Raw genomic sequence first — 18,373 nt, 5'->3', positions numbered from 1 at the left:
CTCATACAGCAGCTGCTGCTTAAAATATCTACCATTGTAGGTTATCTTCTTGCTCTCAAGGAACTCCTTTCTGCTTCCTTGTTCAAGGTCATCATGCGCGTTTCCCTAGTCACCAGGCGTGGCGTGGTACAGTGTACACCCCATTGGTGCTGCCAGCTGTCAACTTCTCCAGAACATCATTGAGCTCAAAGGCCCTCGAAGAACCTTCTGGCCTTTTCTTTAAAAGAGCAGCTTTAGTATTCGTCATTCTTCGAAAGATCACATGTTACTGAATCTGATAGCCACTGGTCCCAACAGAAGCCTTCAGTTTTTTTTTTGTAATTGTCTTGTTTAGCTGTAGGAACAAAATTTAATTAATTCTGGTAGGTAAGATCTCCTGAAATAATAACTGCAATATTTGTTTCTATTGGTTGCATGTCTAGTCGTCTAAACATTTTGTTCAACCATAAAGAGAGCAATTTTTGTGATACCGCAAATCCTAGTTGAATCTAGTAGCGCCCGGAAATTTGATTTTCATCTTTGCAAACAGGTGTATTGTCAGCATTTATTTTCAAGTAGCTCCTATAAGGCATACGTTGAAGACGTTTGACAGCGCTCGCGTAAGTGCACTTACGCCTCGAACTCATTTGTGCATACTTTGCAAATGAAGACGACAAAACAGATTGCAATTCTTTATTTTCCGCTAAATGTTCCGTCTATCATTCTTCTGGGAAGAACTATAATAAACTTTCAGTCTCTCTAAGAGGGGTTATCATGGCGCACAGGTTTGCTACATACAGGCAAACCGGTTCATCGTTAGTGGAAAAAAACGCATTTTCCTTGAAATCAGAATCAAGTGTCCGTAACTGAAAGTGGAAAAAAAAAATCAATTGAGACTAAGTGTACACAGATTCTATAAACAAAAAACTTGCACGAAACAAACAAAAAAGTATTTTGGCAAAGCAATTTCATTCGGGCGAAAGATATACTGCACTTAAGAGCTTGCATGTTTGATTTTAAACGCAAATCAGCAGATTTTCGCTATTGCCTTATTAATCAGCGCACAACAAGAATATTCTCTCAGAGCTCACAGTTGATGTAGAAAGTACTGCTGGGATAGTTCTACCGCTTCAAACTCAATGCTAAGGTGGAAAGCTGTACTCGAGTTATAGAGAGCGTTCGTTCACTAGCGATGTTATTTTAGAGAGATATTTTTGATGGTGCTCGCGACTTCCACTCTAGCTTAACACAACTAGGTGGTACGAAAACAACAGAAGCACGAAACACTGCGCATTAATATTTTTGATTTGTACTTACCATGAATGTATATTTTTGTGGCCTCAAAGATATGTCATTTCTCCCCTCTTGGTTCGAGGTCTTCTTCAGCGCAGACATCAGCTGCGAGAAATGAGACTGGTGTTTAACATGCCTTTTATATTCACATGTTAATTCGCCACGGCTATTAGCGGTCAATGAGTGATCAGGGGAAGTGGAGCATGAAAGCAGTCAGTCAGACAGCCAACAATCTTTAGTCGGGTCTTGATTAGCAACAAAGTTCTATTTGCGGGTCTGGTACTGTTCGGTGTTACAACGTACCTCTTCTAATAAACAACTAGAAGAAAGCTTCAAAAGGGTCCATCTCTAACAAGAACTAAGGGCTGTTCAAAGGACCCATGGACGAGTGCAAAACCATGGTCTTGCGGCAAGGAATGACGTTGGATGGATGAACTTTATTTGGTCCTTCGTGGCGCGCTTTACCACATTGCGGGCCTCATCCGCATCGGGACAGTTAAAATATATTATGTCGTGTTTGAAGAGCGAAATAACATCCATGCGTCACTCAAAGCAAATTTCCCAGCAAGTGGTTCACTGAACCGTCCCGCTAGTGATAATTGGGTTTCCTCATTATCATTTTTCGTTATCAGCATAGTGCGTATACATTCCCGGAATTCAGCAACGTGTGTACGCGGCGCCCTCTCTCAGTGGCAGTGGCGTAGCCAGGGAGTAACACACTGGGCACGTGCCCTCCGCCCCAAAATTTTTTTTCGTGCCTTGGCATAGAGAGCAAAAAGTAGCCATTTTAAGGGAGTGCCCCTCGTGAAACTGAGGTGGTCCACCTCTTCCCCCCCCCCCCCAAAAAAAAAAAAATTCTGGCTACGCGCCACCTCGGAGCCTGCCATTGTGTCCAGACATAACTGAATGGGAAATAGGCGAAAAAAGCACATATTTTGAAATAAAACTGTGGTAACAAACGACTCAGAGAGCTATGCAGAAGATACCTATAGAAAACTTTGACCGAATTTCAGTATTGCAGTTGCTTTGTTGCAATACAGGAATGAATAACAGCGATTTCAGTATAGTACGAAACATGTGACTTTCCAAGAAGAATGAACACCACCAATTAGAATTAAATGGGGACCCATTGTAAAATATTAGCTACTCTGGGACGCCACGCTGCTTGTATTGTGACACTGTCATTTTAACACAATGTTTAACTAGGTTACTGGTGTGTATAACCAAGTGTCGTTTCGGTAACTAGCGTTTGTGGTGAGATGCCAATTTTTCAGCTAGTCTCCGTATAGTTGCGTAAGCCATCGCGCCTACCAACGATAGATGCCGGTACGTGCGAATGTCCCCAAGTTTTCATAAATGCAGCGGTTATCTCATTTCTTTGCAGAATGACAAATATTCTGAAAAAGGCACATCTCTAATTAGAAAAAGCTTTAATAATTTGTGGTGTAGCGAAACATTGCAAGTGTTCCTGCGGTAACCCAGACAGACTTTACAGGGGTCTATAGAAAGACCACTTTTCTAGCTCTCGGTGTGGCCTAACACAATTCAATCATTTATATGTACGTACGACTTTATACATCTATGTAGTCGCATATGTGGGAATGTGCTCGTAATCATGTCCTGAATTGAGTGTAGGCTGAAATTGTTACAAGAAGGTAGCATAGTTCAAAATATATATTTCCCAGGTCATTACATCAATGTTTTGAAAAAATCGCATACGTCATAAACCCTTTCCTTCAGACAGTTGAGGGACATACCCTTATGGAAGACCAGCGCTGGATAAGCCACGCGCCAAAAAAGGTACTTAGCAGGGAGTCGTGACGTAACTCAGCGGCTCGCTCAGACTACGGGCTGCAGTGTGCAGCTGGTATTGCGAGTTGGTGGGCCATTCCCGTGCTTGGTTTTGGCACGAACAGCTCGAGCTGCCCTTGCGCCTACAACACTGCAGTGTGGTTCTCTTGATTACTTCGTATTACTTGATATTAAGGAAATACTGTCAAAGGAATACGCTGGAAAACAGAGAGAAGCTCTGCAAAGCCGATTACGTGCGGGAGCGACTTGAACGTGCGTGCCATGACCATCAGGGAGGGCGTGGAAATTCCAGCGCGGATTCCTTACAACACCACTATGTGCTCGACATGCTTGTGGGTATGCGCAACCGGTGATTGAGAACGTATATTAACGCAAAAGCATTAGAGTGGTCGTCTCACAGAAATTCCGCAGTTGCCGTCGGCACCGCTGGTTGTGAGCGAGAAATCGTCCGTGAGTAAAAGATTGAGTAAGAACCAAATAACATAAAGATTAAAATTTTTGGTCCCATTGATTATTGAATCAGGACCTTCAGTGTGTCAAGCAGGTGTCTTACCACAAAGCCATGTTGTCATTTGTAGTTGATTTCGGAAAAAAACACTACATAATTGCCATGTAGTCGAAGGAGTCCCCTCAAGACATTGTGTTCGAAAGGTGTCACGACGAAAACCAGCCCTTTCGGTGATTTGTAAGCCCGTTTGAGAGGCCATCAAACTACGTCAATAAGGCCGCGATAGTGGAGCCATCGCCACAAAAACACACAGAAACAGCTCTAAAAAAAGGACAACTATGTCCATCTAGCAAAAAGCATATCATTCCTTTTCAGAGGCGTTGATCATGCAAACAGTGAACGCTTGATAATGTGCTGCCTTCTATGGGGCAGTGTGAAACTCTTAATGGCCTCCCCGAGATGTCGAACGCGCTACGTGTATCTTGGAGGCCATGCGACTCTTGCTTTAGATAAAAACCTGTATGTTCTATTCGCGCACGCTCGCTGGTACAATCTACAGTGTGTGTGTGTGTGTGTGTGTGTGTGTGTCTGTGTGTGTTTTGGGTGTGTGACAAAACATATTACCAAGTACGCACTTCCTGGTTGAATGACGCAATAGGGGCCGGATTTTGCTATTGCATTCAACTCTTAAAGGTGAGGGTTAAAGGTCTCCCAATTTTTTGACCCTAAAACAGCTAAAACAGGTATTAGTCGTTTAAGTTCACGAGTAAAAAAGAACGACATTGGCACACCTAACCTGATGAATGGAAAAAATAAAATTTTGGATTCGACGAGGAATCAGACCTAAGGATACTGAATTGCAATCAGGTATGCTACCACGGGATCACGCCAGACGTCGCAATTGCTTTCGAAAAAGAACCTTATCAGTCATAGTGTGCAACATCATTTGTGGTTGTAATGCTGGCTATGTAACTTCATGACGAAGCAGTAAAGATTTCGTATTTGCTCACAGCACACCCGTTACGTCGGGCTAACGACGCTCATGTGCGCGCCCTAAGGTTAATGAGGGACGGCTGCACCCCTATTCTCCTGAAAGGAGGGGGGATTAAAGTCTTTTGCATAAATCGATCTAATCGTAGGTGGGCGCTGCGACTAATTTTCGCCCCAGCCCACCTAAAGGGGAACCCTGGGCAAGCCTATGACGTGAGTTGGTGTTGCATGACAACACTTTGTAGCAGTTTAATGAAGATAATACTTTTGCGCCTATGATTGGGCCATCTTCACTTAATTGTCACACGAAAGTGAAGAAAGAGTCGAATAAAAGTTAGATATGGTAATCGCACCATCACATCATAATATAGACTACACTACAATAATACTGATGTCAGTGCTCTAACAATAGTTCAGATTGGACCTCACACCAAAAGATACTGTTTAAACGCAAGTTCAGTCGAGGCTCGAGGTAAGCCTATGATGTGCACGCTACTACGCTTACAAACACACGTCGATGCAACACGCAACACTTAGCTAAAAGCAAAAAAATAAAAAAATGCCTGCACAATTACTTGTCGGCTGTTTGACATACAACCGATCTCCAGACAACAATGGGGTCCAAGAAATATTTTAGGGGTGAAGATCCGTATAGCGTTCCCCGTTCGTCCCCCGTAGTATGTAACAAGTATAACATTTTGACCTCCAAGTTGGTGCCGGAGAGAGATTTTTTTTTGCGTTGTTGAACCATAAAAATAGTGCTCAATGTACATGTCATGGCTGCTAATGGGGAATGAGAGACAGGAGCATTCGGCTTTTAGTTAACGCGCAGGCTGCGATCACCATTAGCAGCCATTGGCATGTACATTGAGCACTATCTGACAAGAAAGGGTTGCTACGTTATACTCGCTGGGTGTAACCTCTTTAGCTTTAGAAAGGTTTAGCGAGCGTTGAGCCGCAGTGCCATGAATACAATGAACTTGTATATACCTTGAATGAACTCGAGGTGGTTAAAAATGGGAAGTAGATACGAAGCGCAAGCCGTAAGAAAGTAAAAGCCGAATGCTCCGCCTCTCATTTCCCATTAGCAGTTTTTGGCATGTACATTGAGCCCTATCTGACTGAAAAAGTTTGCTACGTCATACTCGCTGGGCGTAACCTCCTTCGTTTTCGAAAGGTTTAGCGAGCGCTTGACCACAATGCCATGAATACAGGGAACTAGTATATATTATGAACTCGAGGTGGATAAAGGTGGGAAGTAGACCCCAAGCGCAAGCCGTAATAAAGTGTGCGTGTGCCACCTATCGTTTAGTCCTTTGAATGTCCGCTGGATGGCGGTGCTTCTATATGGAGAATATATGATCAAAAGTTGCGAGATGGTGCTACTTGAAGTGTTGAATAGATGGGCGAACGGACACACAGACAGATGCATGGATGGACGCAAGAACGGACGCAGGGGCGGATGCAAGGACGAACGCAGGGACCAACGCATGAACAGACGCACGCACGGATGAGATGATGGACGCATGGACGGTCACACTGACGGACGCATGGACGGACGGAAGCAAGAACGAATGGACGGACGAATTCTTCGCCCCACACTCCATCATTCACTCCGTGGATATGCTGCCATTTTTTTTCTGACCTCTTCCCTCTTTAACCTTGAAGTGTGGCTGAAATTCGAAAAAAAACAAAGTTATTGTGTTGTGGTGCGAAGTTATTGAGTTTTGTAAAGTTGACTATAGAAAAATCTGGTGCTGCGATCGTTCAGCGACCATGTGATTGAGAGGTAGGAGATGTATTAGTGCTTGCGGGCTTCGAACGCAGTTGTGGCTTCAATTATTATACTATTTAGATTTCAGTTTTTGTTCCGAACAAAAGAAGTGCCATTTTGAAGTTTGTGACCCGGTTTGAATTGATGAGCCTAAAAGGTTAAGGTGGTGAAGGGCAACCCTTGAACATTTTCGGATATTTGTTTCGTGACAGCGCAGCTTTAACCCACGCGAAGCCAAATGGAGAGAAAAGTAGCAAGATTAGACAAATACATGAACTACCCATCATTCCCCTGCTCACTGAAGCGCCACGCTTTGAAACTACCTTAGACATAGGCAACTCTATGGCGCGAAGTGTACCTCAAAATATTGTAAGGAACAGCGACACGTATAAGGGTTTGAAGATGTGAAAACTGTTTAGGTTCCAAGTGTAGGATTCAGTGTAGCGAAAGTATGTGGCATGTTAAGTTACGCGAACGCACATCATCCCCTTTTTAACGTTAGTACTATGCGGGTATGTGAGGTGGCATGCATTATCACGTTGTCCGCATCACCTCGTGATGGGAAAAAGCGAGCCATTTTCCCCACTGCAGGTACCTCTCGAGAACCAACTTGAGTTTCCTAATGATAATGGCGTTGGTTACAATACACTTACATTTGCATTCTTTCTTACATTCTTCGCAAGATGAAAGCCAGTTTTCCTTTCTCATGCATCCGTAGTACGTAAGCGGCATGCAGGCTCCGTAGGTGGTGCTGTAGAGCCACACCGTCGATGGTTTGAACTCCTCGCATACTCCAGAATCATACTGCAGCAAGCATTTTTCAGGGCGCTTGTCAGCTGAAATGAAAGATATGACTCTGTAAGGGTTACCCAAATTTTGAGGTCTGGACACATGGTACTGTAAACCAGAAAGTTGTGCCCACGATCACCAGAAGATTTATTTTGAATATTTTGAATATATATGGTGATACCACGGTATCTACATCGTGGAGCTTCATGGGCACAACCATGGCATAAGTTCGATCGCCTAACCGTCTTTCATCCCTGAACTTGAGGCTATGTAATGGAATGTTTTCGAGCTAATGTTGTTCCAACTACCAGAGCATGTGATGCTCTCCCTTTTTAAATGGCCCCCAACACCGGCATTTTTATTTTAAAGCTGCCATTGAAAGTCAGTTTTGAAGTAATGAAATCTAATCTGACCACCCATTTACTTCCGTTTGCCCACTTCTCATTTACCACACAGGTACTTTCAAGTATCATAGCTACTTGAATAAATAAATAAATAAGTGAACAAATAGTTGGTTCAGGGATAGTACCGTTCAGACTATGACTCAGCTTTGTAGGGCAGCTGGAAAAAAATGTTTGTTTCTATAGCTTACTGCAGCTTGCGGAAACTGCGCGTCCCCGCACGGAGTACAGGTATGAACTTCTTAAATTGCCGATCGCCAGCCATTGACAGGATGATGGGCATCTTGGCTAAAATCCTATTTAGGAGGTCGGTGTTAATAAAGTTGTCGACCAAAAAGAGCAGAACTCTGGAACGAGGCCCGATGTCAGATGCCCCCGTTCTGCATTGGGCGGTGCATTCTCGGTCCACAAAGCTGAGTACAGTGGCTGAGCTGCTTACAAAACTGACCGTTGTACTAGAAGCATAAGTGCGGTGGTTCTTTTGATGCACTGTGACAGTGTGAAGGCGAGTGGCTGGCGCGAATATAGCAGCGCTGTCTTGATTTTCGAGCTTCTGGTGGGAAACAGTTGGGTTTCCCACACCGTCTTCCGTACACAAGCCTCTGTGTGCTTGCTCTGAAACAATTGCGGCGTTTATAGGGAGCCTTATCAAAGGTGAAAACTTGCAGATGCGTATAATTCCCTGAGCAAGTTGGCATGAATTGGTGCAATCAGGTAGGCAACACGCAGACTGTGTAGAACGGTGCAAGAAGTGTGCGAAACGCAGAAATATGGCTATCGCTAGAACAATACTCAGAAAACATCTAACTGAAACAAGAGACAAAGCAAAAACGGTGTGACAGAAATTCGAATACACACTCTTTACAAGGTTAACTTAAAGGACCTTTTCCACAACATCACTGTTATCACGTAAATAACCCCAGGGTGTTCAAGTTGGCTGAAGTCAGAGTTCTACTCAGGTTATGATTTATTCCTTTAGTGTCACTTGCTGTCAGTTGGTCCCTTTTAGGCTCCCACTTAAGGTTTCTCAATAGTTTAGCCAACAGCGCCCTAAATGCTAATTCATACATAAGATCGGTAACATCACTGACATCATTCCCTATAAATTTCCTTTTTTCATGGTAGAATATACATTAAAAATAATACAAACCCTTAAGTTTCTCCTTTAAGAGTTGAACGCAATAGCGACATCTTGTTCGTAGTGCGTGGTTTAAAAGCTTAGTGCATCAAACATTTTAGAATTTGCTATACACCCACTACGTGGCCTTAAAAAATAGTCACAGTAGCATGTGTGGCTTTTGTAGTAGGATAGCGGCCCACAAGCGCGGAGCAATGATGATAAATACTTATTCTGACGCCCGTTGTCAATGGATGCTTGGCGACGCAACGTTACGGCAACATTTCATGTTTCATTGTGAAGCATGTATACATGGCACGCGTGTTTGTGAATCATGAAAGCTAGTTTCAGTGCTTTTACAAGCAGATGAAGTTCTTTTCACTGTTTTTACTTGAAGTTGGGTGGCCGCGCGATAGAACATCCGCTTGCCACGGAAACGAGACGTGTTTGATTGCAAGTCTAACACCAACAACGCTGGTTTGGTCTTCACTTTGCAGCATATATTTTTGCGTCGTTTATTTTTTTTCCATCGTTCTCAATTTTTCGGTCCCGCATAAGATAACTTTCCGCATACACCAAGGATGCAAACGGCAACATTAAAATTTCTGCAAAACTGGCTCTTTAACGCTGCCGCATTATGATATACGCTACATGTTCTGCAGAAAAAGAAAGACCATGTGTTGAAAAATTAGGTGACCATGCATGTCTACTTCAAGAATTACGAAGCGTAGATTCATGAAGGGTGGTCTATATTATAGGTGCTGGAACCTTGCCTTTCTTTGACCTAATTACGAAACACCAAAATTATGGTGGCTGTAGGAATTAGTACAAACGAGAATCAGCGCTAAGTGGTGCTTGCGTAGTGGTACCGATATAAAAACTGACAAACCAAGACTTGGCTCTTCGGCTTCTACACTGCAATAGCCAGAGGAGACCTGCCACTTCTTTCTTGAGCGATACAATGCTAAGTCCTAGAATGACGTATTAAAAAGTGTTAGGTTACCTGTGCAGGACTAATGGATCATACATTCAGAATCACACTTGTCTAAAAGTGGTAGAGTGCATGGCTGTAGACGCTGTTGTTCTCCTCTGTTGCAAATACTTGTTAGAAGCTTCCGTTTATGGTTGAAGCACGTGGGCCACACATGTAGTATGACTAAGTTATAAATCGTTACAACATCGGTGTTTGCAAATGCAGAACAGTAACGACAAGCAAAACCAATTCTTAGATACGGCTTTGCTGGTGCAGATCAGTCTCAGTCACGTTATTGGGGAACTGGGAGAATGAAAAGCCAACGTGTGCGACTAACACCATGCAGAACTGGGACACACGCTTGTCACGCTAATTGCATCGCCTTCTCACGTTCTTTAGCAGGCGCCATTTGCAGGGTGTTACCGTTGCCGTCATCGTCGCAACTTGGTGGCGAAGACAAGCCTCAAGCTTATACGCACTAACCGCCACTGCATGAAGTCGCCCGCAGCTGCCTAAGTGTAGCCTGCTCGAGAAAGTGCGGCAACAGCAACGATGTGCTTCATAGTTGATTAGAGAAGAATGAAACGAGAACACAAAACAAATACGTTGGCCTTTCTTTTCGTAGTCATGTATCATTCGTTCTTGTTCATCTATGCACCGCGTCGTTTGATATTGTAATATCATAAAAATTGGTGCACAGCGAAAATCCTGCGGGTTAGTTTAATTGTTTAATTCGTACAAAGTGTTTTTCACTGCTTGCTGCATTGTTATCGCACTTGACTTATTCTCTAACGGAGGTCCCCCCGACAGTTTTCTAACTTCGGGACCTCCACTGTACTGTAGAATTTTATTCATGTAAATGTATGCAAAAAAAAAGTTGGTAGGTTATTGGTAGCCTCCTAGAGCCAGCATGCCTGACAAACAGTGGTAGATATATTGCAAGCGCAATATTTCCAGCATTTGGCTTCATTTTATTCATCAGTATATATTCGTCACTACGAACGTCTTTGGTTGGAGCACTCATTGGTTGAGTCAGCCCGAAAAACGTCTTCGCGATCCGTCAATGTCTATCATGTCGTCAATGTCGTCATGTCGCCAATGTCGTCAATGTCCATGATACGGCAATGTCTATCTGTCCAATGTCACGAAGACGCTTTTAACCACAATAACAGCTTCGCTTATTAGCCTATTTTCGCTCAGCAAGTTAAGAAGATTTTGAGAAAACCGAACATTAATTCAGAAGTGTCGAAAGACCAGCTCGATGGATGCAGTCAACATCCAAAAGAGACGTACACTTCGCACAATGAAGATGCTTTGCTCTTTGTTGCCGCGTTGACTCAGCGATGACAGAAGCTGATCGTGTTCGACACATACTCAAAGGAATAGGCCATTTATTGTTCAATGCCCTGGCGTTCAAAAACCCCACCACCGTTAACGTCATCGCCACTTGTGAACATCTTGACGAACTCCAAGCCATTCGATTGCACCCAGAAACCGGTAACAACCAGCCATCTTCGGATGCTAACTTACCCACGCCTTTCCGACGCTCAACATCTCCTTTGAAACCGGCTGCCCCTACCTCAAACTACCACTTGGAAAACTAGCTGGTGCTGTTTTTGAAGAGAAAGCTGCATCGCTCGAGCAAACACCAACACCTTCAAAGGGCTCAGCCAACCTGTTAATAGTGTATGCCGAAGGTGTGCCTATTCAAGCTTTGGTGCACATATAGGCAGCTTTTCCTTTTATTTATGCAAATTTGTGTTCTCTACGTAGGGTTTGCGCACCTTATAGTGGCACCATCTTACGCAGCGCTAACAACTCTGAGGTGCGCCCATCCACACAGTGCCCCGTTATAGTTTGCATCGTTGGGATCTGACAACGTATTCAGTTTGCCATGTTCTCTTTCTGTATTTATACACTCATTTTAGAGTGTGAGTTTTTTATAATGTTGCTGCTTCTATGTATTATCGACAACCACAGAGACATATGCGACAGACTGAGTTATACTCGAAAAATTAATCACTTCTCCGGTTACAAACAGTCAGTGACTTTCTAGCGAAATCTGTCCATAAGTACGTTATCATCGTCATGTCCAGCTTCATGGACCACGGTGACATCCTTGTCAGTCCATCAGCCCGTTGTCTATCTAGAATGAGTGCATTAGCATCAAGTATTGCCCACTTCAGTAATGGCACCACTTTTCTAGCTGTACTCAATTGCACCATCGTGCTGATTCTGCTTCCATAGGGTAATGTTGATGTTTACAACGGGAACACACAATCTATCTATGAAGTGGCTATGGATATCAGTGTGCTGGAATCATGCTCAGTATTAACAGATGCGACAGCTACTTCGGCTTCCGTCAATATCATGAGCACGGAATTGACTCCACTGCAAGCAGACGAACTACTGATGTTGTTGAAGCATGGATTTTTTCCGGCGATTCTTTCACTCCTCTAGGGCAGAGTTCAGCGGCAGCTCATGGCATACACATTGACGTAACTTCTACTGTCCGTAGCCAACGGTACTTCTTTAAGCGAACGCGAGATCATCAACACGCAAGTTGCTGATATGCTCTACAAAATATTATACGCTTCTCTGCAAGTCCGGCGTCATCACCTGTCACTCTCATGCGCACGAAAGACCACCTGGTGCGATTCTGTGTTGACTAGTGCACAGTGAATAAAATAACCAGAAAAAACGTATATTTCTTGCATTGATGACGCCTTATATTCTTTAGCAAAGAGCAGAATATATTTTCAGCCTAAACATGCGCTCAGGTATTGGCTAGCTTCAATACACAAAGATAACAAAAACACAAAAACTGTCTTTGCCTCACCCGATAGACTTTAAAAACTTAACGTCATAACTTTCGCAATCTCCAATGCGTCAGCAACAATTCAACAATTGATGGACACTGTACTGCGGGGTCCTTAGTGGAAGATATGCTTATGTTGCCTTGACGACATTGTCATATTTCTTCAACATTCGAGAACCACTTGCAGCTCCTAGCCAAAGCTTTGACGTGTCTCGTAACTGATAGTTTCTAGCTGAAAGCCAAAGTGCCTGTTTGAAAGCAAAAGTAATAAAGTGCTTGGACATCTGGCCAGCAAAGATGACACTCGGCATAACCCCGATAATATTTCGGCTGTTCTTTGCTTCCCGGTGCTTTATCGCTCCAAGGAGCTCCAGTGCTTTTTTGGGATTCTGTCTACTTTTGGTACTTTATTCTAGACTTCACCACCATTGATGTAAAACTTCACCAACTTCGTTTTTCGGGAACACCATACGTACGATCGGACCAGTGCCAAATAGCTTTTCACATCTTGAAACGTGCCCTCACGTCTGAGCCAGTGCTTTGTCATTTCGAAAGCGCTACGCCCACTGTCCTCCATACTGATGCCAGTGAACACGTACTTAGCACTGTACTTCGCTACGAAGAGAGCGTTCTAGCGAACACGCAATCGCATACAGAAATCGCACCCTCACGGCAGCCGAGAAAACCACACCATCACCAAGCATCAGTGTCTAGTTGTTGTTTTGGCTACCAAACATTTTCGACCTTGTCTCCACCAGTATAACGTCATAACTGTACACCACGCTTTGTGCTCTTTGTCGATGTTAAAGAATTGAACCTCTCGGTCACAGGATATTTCATATTCAAGAATACAACTTCATCATTACCTACAAATGAAGCAAAAAGACAACTGTGCAGATGCCCTAGCCGTGCTCTCTTTTACCACACCCATCAGACACACCTCGCCTGCCGCCATTCAACAACGACCCAGTCAGCGCGTCTTCATTAGTTCATTTACTCGCCGATGTTGATTTTCTTCCTGCCCTCCGCAATAAGACGTTTCCGTCTCACCAAAGTAGCGACGCATTTTCGATCTCTACAACAGCTCTTTTAAGGCTAGTGTCATCCTTGAAACGCCCGCGTACGTCGACAACTGGAGAATTTCAAAACTGAAAAGTCAACCCTCTACCACTCTGTATTCCATCCTCAAGGACAGCGCTGGGTCCCATTGCTCCTAGTTCTCTAAGGGCGGTAGAATGTGTAAGCGCTTCACGATGACCCCTAGTCTTGCCATCTGGATTTTCAGAAAACTTATGAACGCATCCGGTGTCATTTCACCTGTCCTGGATTTTCCACTTGTGTAGCACAATATTTTGCATCATGCTGGCTCTGCCATCACCGCAAGCGACCTCCATCATCTCTGGCCGGACTCCTACAACCTCTTCCGTGTCCTCTGCATACCACTGCCAATATGAGCTAGCAGCAAGCGTGATATTGTCACAGATGTTGACCACTTCACAAAATAATCTGAAACCACTGCACGGCCTAGAGTATAAGTCAAGGACATTGCCACTTTATTTCTAAAGGTAATGTTCCGAATACTTGGCGCGCCGCACGCTCCTTTCAGTGATCGTGGTAAGGCGGTTTCTAAAACTACTCAAAGACGTTCTCTACACATGTAACAACTTTCATAAGGTGGCTTCCAGCTACCATCCCCAGACTAATCGCCTCAAATAGCGCTTTCATTGATTTCTGTCGCATATAACCTTGATTAAATCAACGCCGACCACTTCAACTAGGATACCATCCTGCCATTTGTGACCTTTGCGTAGAATACCGCTACGTAGCGCACCGAGAGCTACTCCCCATGTTTCTCATCGAAAACCGTCATCCGAGATCCCCGCTCGACATCTTTTTAGGGGTGGAGCTCCTTAGGACGTAGCTCTCGCCATCCTCTGTCGTTCTCGTACGTTGCCACCGGGATGCGAGACGGGAGATGATGGTACTTGGAGTGTTCACTAGATGAACGCACGGACGAACGCATGGATGGACCGACATACAGACTAGAAGAGGGACGGATGGATGGATGGACGCGCGGAGCGGTTTTGTGCCACAGGGGATGCGAGATGGCGCTACATGGAGTGTTCACTAAAGGGATGCACAGAAGGACGGACCGACAGACTAGAAGACAGATGGACAGATGGACGGACTCGTGGATGTATAGACAAATGGACGCACGGACAGACGGACGGATGCATGAATGGGCGCACGGATGGTCACGCGGTTGGACGGAAGCAAAAATGAACGGACAAACGGAAGCCTGGTTGGGCTGATGGACGCTTCGCCGAACTCATCATCATTCACTCCGTGGATATCTTGTCATTTTTTCTTGATGTCGCTATGAGCTCATCGGCGTTATTGAGTGATTACCTGATCTTTCGCTTAGCCGCCTGTCACTGACGCACCCACCTCAATACGGAGGAAAGCCAGCAAGAGCGGAAGACTCACTCCGATTACGTTCATCGCGTCGTTCACTTCAATACAGAAAACGAAGTATCGTTGTGGACCCCAACACGAGTTCCTGGCCCATGTGATTTATTTAGGTCACGTTATATCGGCCCCTATGCTATTGTCGAGCAGACGTCTTCTGTGAACTATCAAGGAAGCCCTACTGCCATGCTGTTCGAAAGCCGTTTCGTGGCGCAGGGGTTGTACACGTGTCGTGTTTAAAACCGCCATAAAAATTGATAATGTCAGTCGCTTTCGCGTGAGGGGGGAAATAAGGCAAGCGCTAAAATAACAACATTCAACCTTCATTTTCTTCAACTGTATATAATTGTCATCACTGAGAGCATCGTCTTCATTCTGAGCATTGTTGGGGTGACTCTGCCTAATAAACCTCGTCGCGACCGCAATGCAGCTACTCTCTTGCTATACTGATTGCCATATTCACTCTCTTGCAATATTACGTCAGGGACTTCCTATACATCCTCTCTCTTAATATTTTCTCACCGCTATTGAAAATTAATAGATTATTCATTTCATAATCTGCTATAAAGCACGGTAACTTGACATACGGTCTTCTTCTTTTAGAGGTGGATTCTCATCGGGTGGCGGGGGCATCAGGTGATGTCTTTCACGAGAAGAGTTATGCCAACTGTGTCCTTCATCGAGTAGTAATCCAACACCTGAAATAAAGAATGGAGACACATTTAGTTAGCCTAAGTAAATAATTAGGGTTTAATGTTTCTATATTGTCGGTTTTAGTCATGACACGTGAATTATGAGACCTAAAGCATGAGACGCATTTACTTCGAATAGAATTCGAGTACGAAGTTCAGGAAGGTTGCGTGATCTATGAACCAGAACACCATGATGGAGCCGAATGTCCTGTAGGACACTGTGCTCTGATTTGGGTGCACGTTAAAGAACCCCAGGTGGTCGTAATTTTCAGAGCCTTCCTCTATGGTGTCTTTCATAATCATATGCTGGTTTCGGGATGTTAAACCCAACATATCAATCAACTAGAACGCCAAACGCGCAAGGGCTGAGCATCTCTGTGTTCTAATATACTCAAGTGTTATTCACTTTTATTTTGTATGTGACAGACTTCAATGACTTACAAACATATCTCGCTAGAGTTTTAATTCCGAGCCTGTCGTTGTTCGTCTTCATTTGTGTTCGTTTACATTTCACAGCTGTTTTGTTTTATTTGATTACATCTTGTTACAGCAAACTGCGGGGACCTTAACACTGATTAGCTGATTCGCTTCTTCTAACATTGATCACTGAATTGAAAAAATGAGCATGCGAAAGGAAACTGGTAAAAGAGCATTCTGGACATATTCCTAAAAATGCAAGACAAAAAAGTCCGCCAATTTTTTTTGTGCTGCCTATATAAACAACGTTTCTATGCAAAAATAGTTTGTACATCTTATATCTTCTGCTACATTGAAGCTTAAACCAAATAAAAACAAGTCATCACTCATACCTACAGAAATATTCCAACTTACATGTCACAATAACTGAACACAGCACCATGTAACAACAAGTATATCCCGTTTTCATAGAACACATCTCGATAACTTTCACAGAATTACATGTGCGTGTACCGTACCCATGAGCTGTTAAATAATTCTTGCCAATAAAGCAACACGCATCACGTCTATGCAAGCGTAGTCGACAGCTGTTCTGGAGAGAGTGTTAGCGCAGTATGTTAATTTTTACGGCTTTATTTTTATTACTAAGGTATAGTAAAGCTAAATGTACTTTATTCAATTCTAGGCAATGAAAACTGCCATGTATTCTTTTTAGTTTTTTTTTGTCGAAGTCACTCATATCTCAACTTCTCCTCTTAATTGTCGAAACGTAGAACCAGGAAATATTATTCGGATTTTACGTCCGAACACAGCAATATAAATATGAAAGAGGCTCTATGGAGGAATACACAATTTTATATCAGCTGTTCCTTTGCGTACACAAACATCGCACACTACACAGGCCTCAAGCATTTCTCCACCGATTGAGACTGCTGCGGCCAGCATTGAACCCATGACCATTGGGCCATCAGCCGGACACCACAACCCCTGCTTGACCGCAGCTGACTAGAACAAGACAGCTATCAAAACTTTATTAATCACACATCCAAAGTGAGCGAGACAATTTTATTTGGCCCAGAATAGGTGCGAGTTAACGTCACCTGGCTAGGCTAACTCGAGGACAGTCAGGTCAAACCACACCACCCTTGCGCAGGCCCACTGGTGGCCGGGGTTAGCGAGATCAGGTCATGGAACTCAATAGGCGTCTTCGCTTTTCCATTGTAAAATAAACAATTCATTGCCTTCGGGATCAATTTTCTTTAAGATGATGATCGGTATATAGTCCCGATATTTTATTGTCGTACTATTGATTTGTCTACTCATGCATAACTACTGTATGACGTGTGGGGGAAATACTTGCACGACACAACTATATACATTACAACAAACAAATACTCGTCTATCAGAGTATCTTAGAAATTTTGCGTTTTGCGAATTTAACCACAAAGCCACATCTATTTACAATCAACCACGTTTTGAACCTTCGAAACGCATTTAGTATACCTTCAGAAAATTCTTGTTTCAAGAAAAACCAATCTAGCACGCTACGATGGAGTTATGCCCCAATTTTTTCAAAGAAATTTCAATGCTACAGCACTTTCACGTTATATAAAAATTGTGTTATCGAGAACGCATACAAATTGTGACAATGAGAGCATTTTTTTATCCATCGCTTTTTAGAACTGTATGCTCATCCAAATTCATTTAGGACTCACCAAGACTTGCTCTCCAAGACTTTATTTAGGACTTCACACTTAAAGTAAATATGGGGAGGGGGCTGACTCCTCTCCTCTGCTTGCCCAGTGCTAGGGTTGACTGTTGAAGCAAAAGATACGTTGGAAGACTCGACAGGCAACAATACTCATGCACTGGCAATTGTGTCTTCAACCGTAGCGTGCACACGGGTGGGGACACAAGGAAGCAGCTTCCTACCCCTTTCAACACGAGAGGAGGGATGCAGAACATGCTTCATAAATTGATTTTATTGGAAGCAGGGCCCTGCGACGAAACCTGGCCTCCCTCTTGAAGGGGAACGCTCCACATGCGTATGTCTTCAATTGACGAGAGGCTATCCTGGAGACAATTTTGCAAAGTAGCTTTGTGCTTTCTTTCATAGTTGCGAAGATTTTCGCTGTACAAGTAAATTTGGCGATCACCAAATATTATTATCGTACACGAAGTAGATGTTCTATCACAAATATACCATTTTTTGAGAATCAGAAAGTCCACTTTGTTACCACTTCTTTAGGGCTCTGTAGCGATGAGTATATGCTTAGTGGGTTGGTCGCATCTGCCAACAGCGCCGTTGAGATATGTATCATAAAATGGTTCTCGCATGAAAGAAATTATGATTATGTGTTTTGGTATCGGAAATCTTACAGACTCGCAATATTATTGCGTC

At 43.6% G+C, this 18,373-nt stretch overlaps 1 protein-coding gene across 1 annotated transcript; it reads right to left on the bottom strand.

Annotated features, from left to right (window-relative positions):
* Positions 1–657: 657 nt before the first annotated feature.
* On the bottom strand, positions 658–16,486 carry LOC142764933 (uncharacterized). The gene is made up of 5 exons (XM_075865463.1): positions 16,387–16,486; positions 15,451–15,561; positions 6,950–7,132; positions 1,297–1,377; positions 658–845 (listed from the first exon to the last, which is right to left on the bottom strand). The coding sequence occupies exons 1-4, from the start codon at positions 16,448–16,450 to the stop codon at positions 1,331–1,333; spliced, it is 405 nt and encodes a 134-aa protein (XP_075721578.1). The 5' UTR covers positions 16,451–16,486; the 3' UTR covers positions 658–845; positions 1,297–1,330.
* Positions 16,487–18,373: the final 1,887 nt, after the last annotated feature.

The sequence above is a fragment of the Rhipicephalus microplus genome, chromosome 6 (genome assembly GCF_043290135.1).
Source record: "Rhipicephalus microplus isolate Deutch F79 chromosome 6, USDA_Rmic, whole genome shotgun sequence".
In the NCBI taxonomy this organism is placed as follows: Eukaryota; Metazoa; Arthropoda; class Arachnida; order Ixodida; family Ixodidae; genus Rhipicephalus; species Rhipicephalus microplus.
Note: the sequence above shows the minus strand (reverse complement) of the source record. Positions and strands in the feature narration are given on the sequence as shown.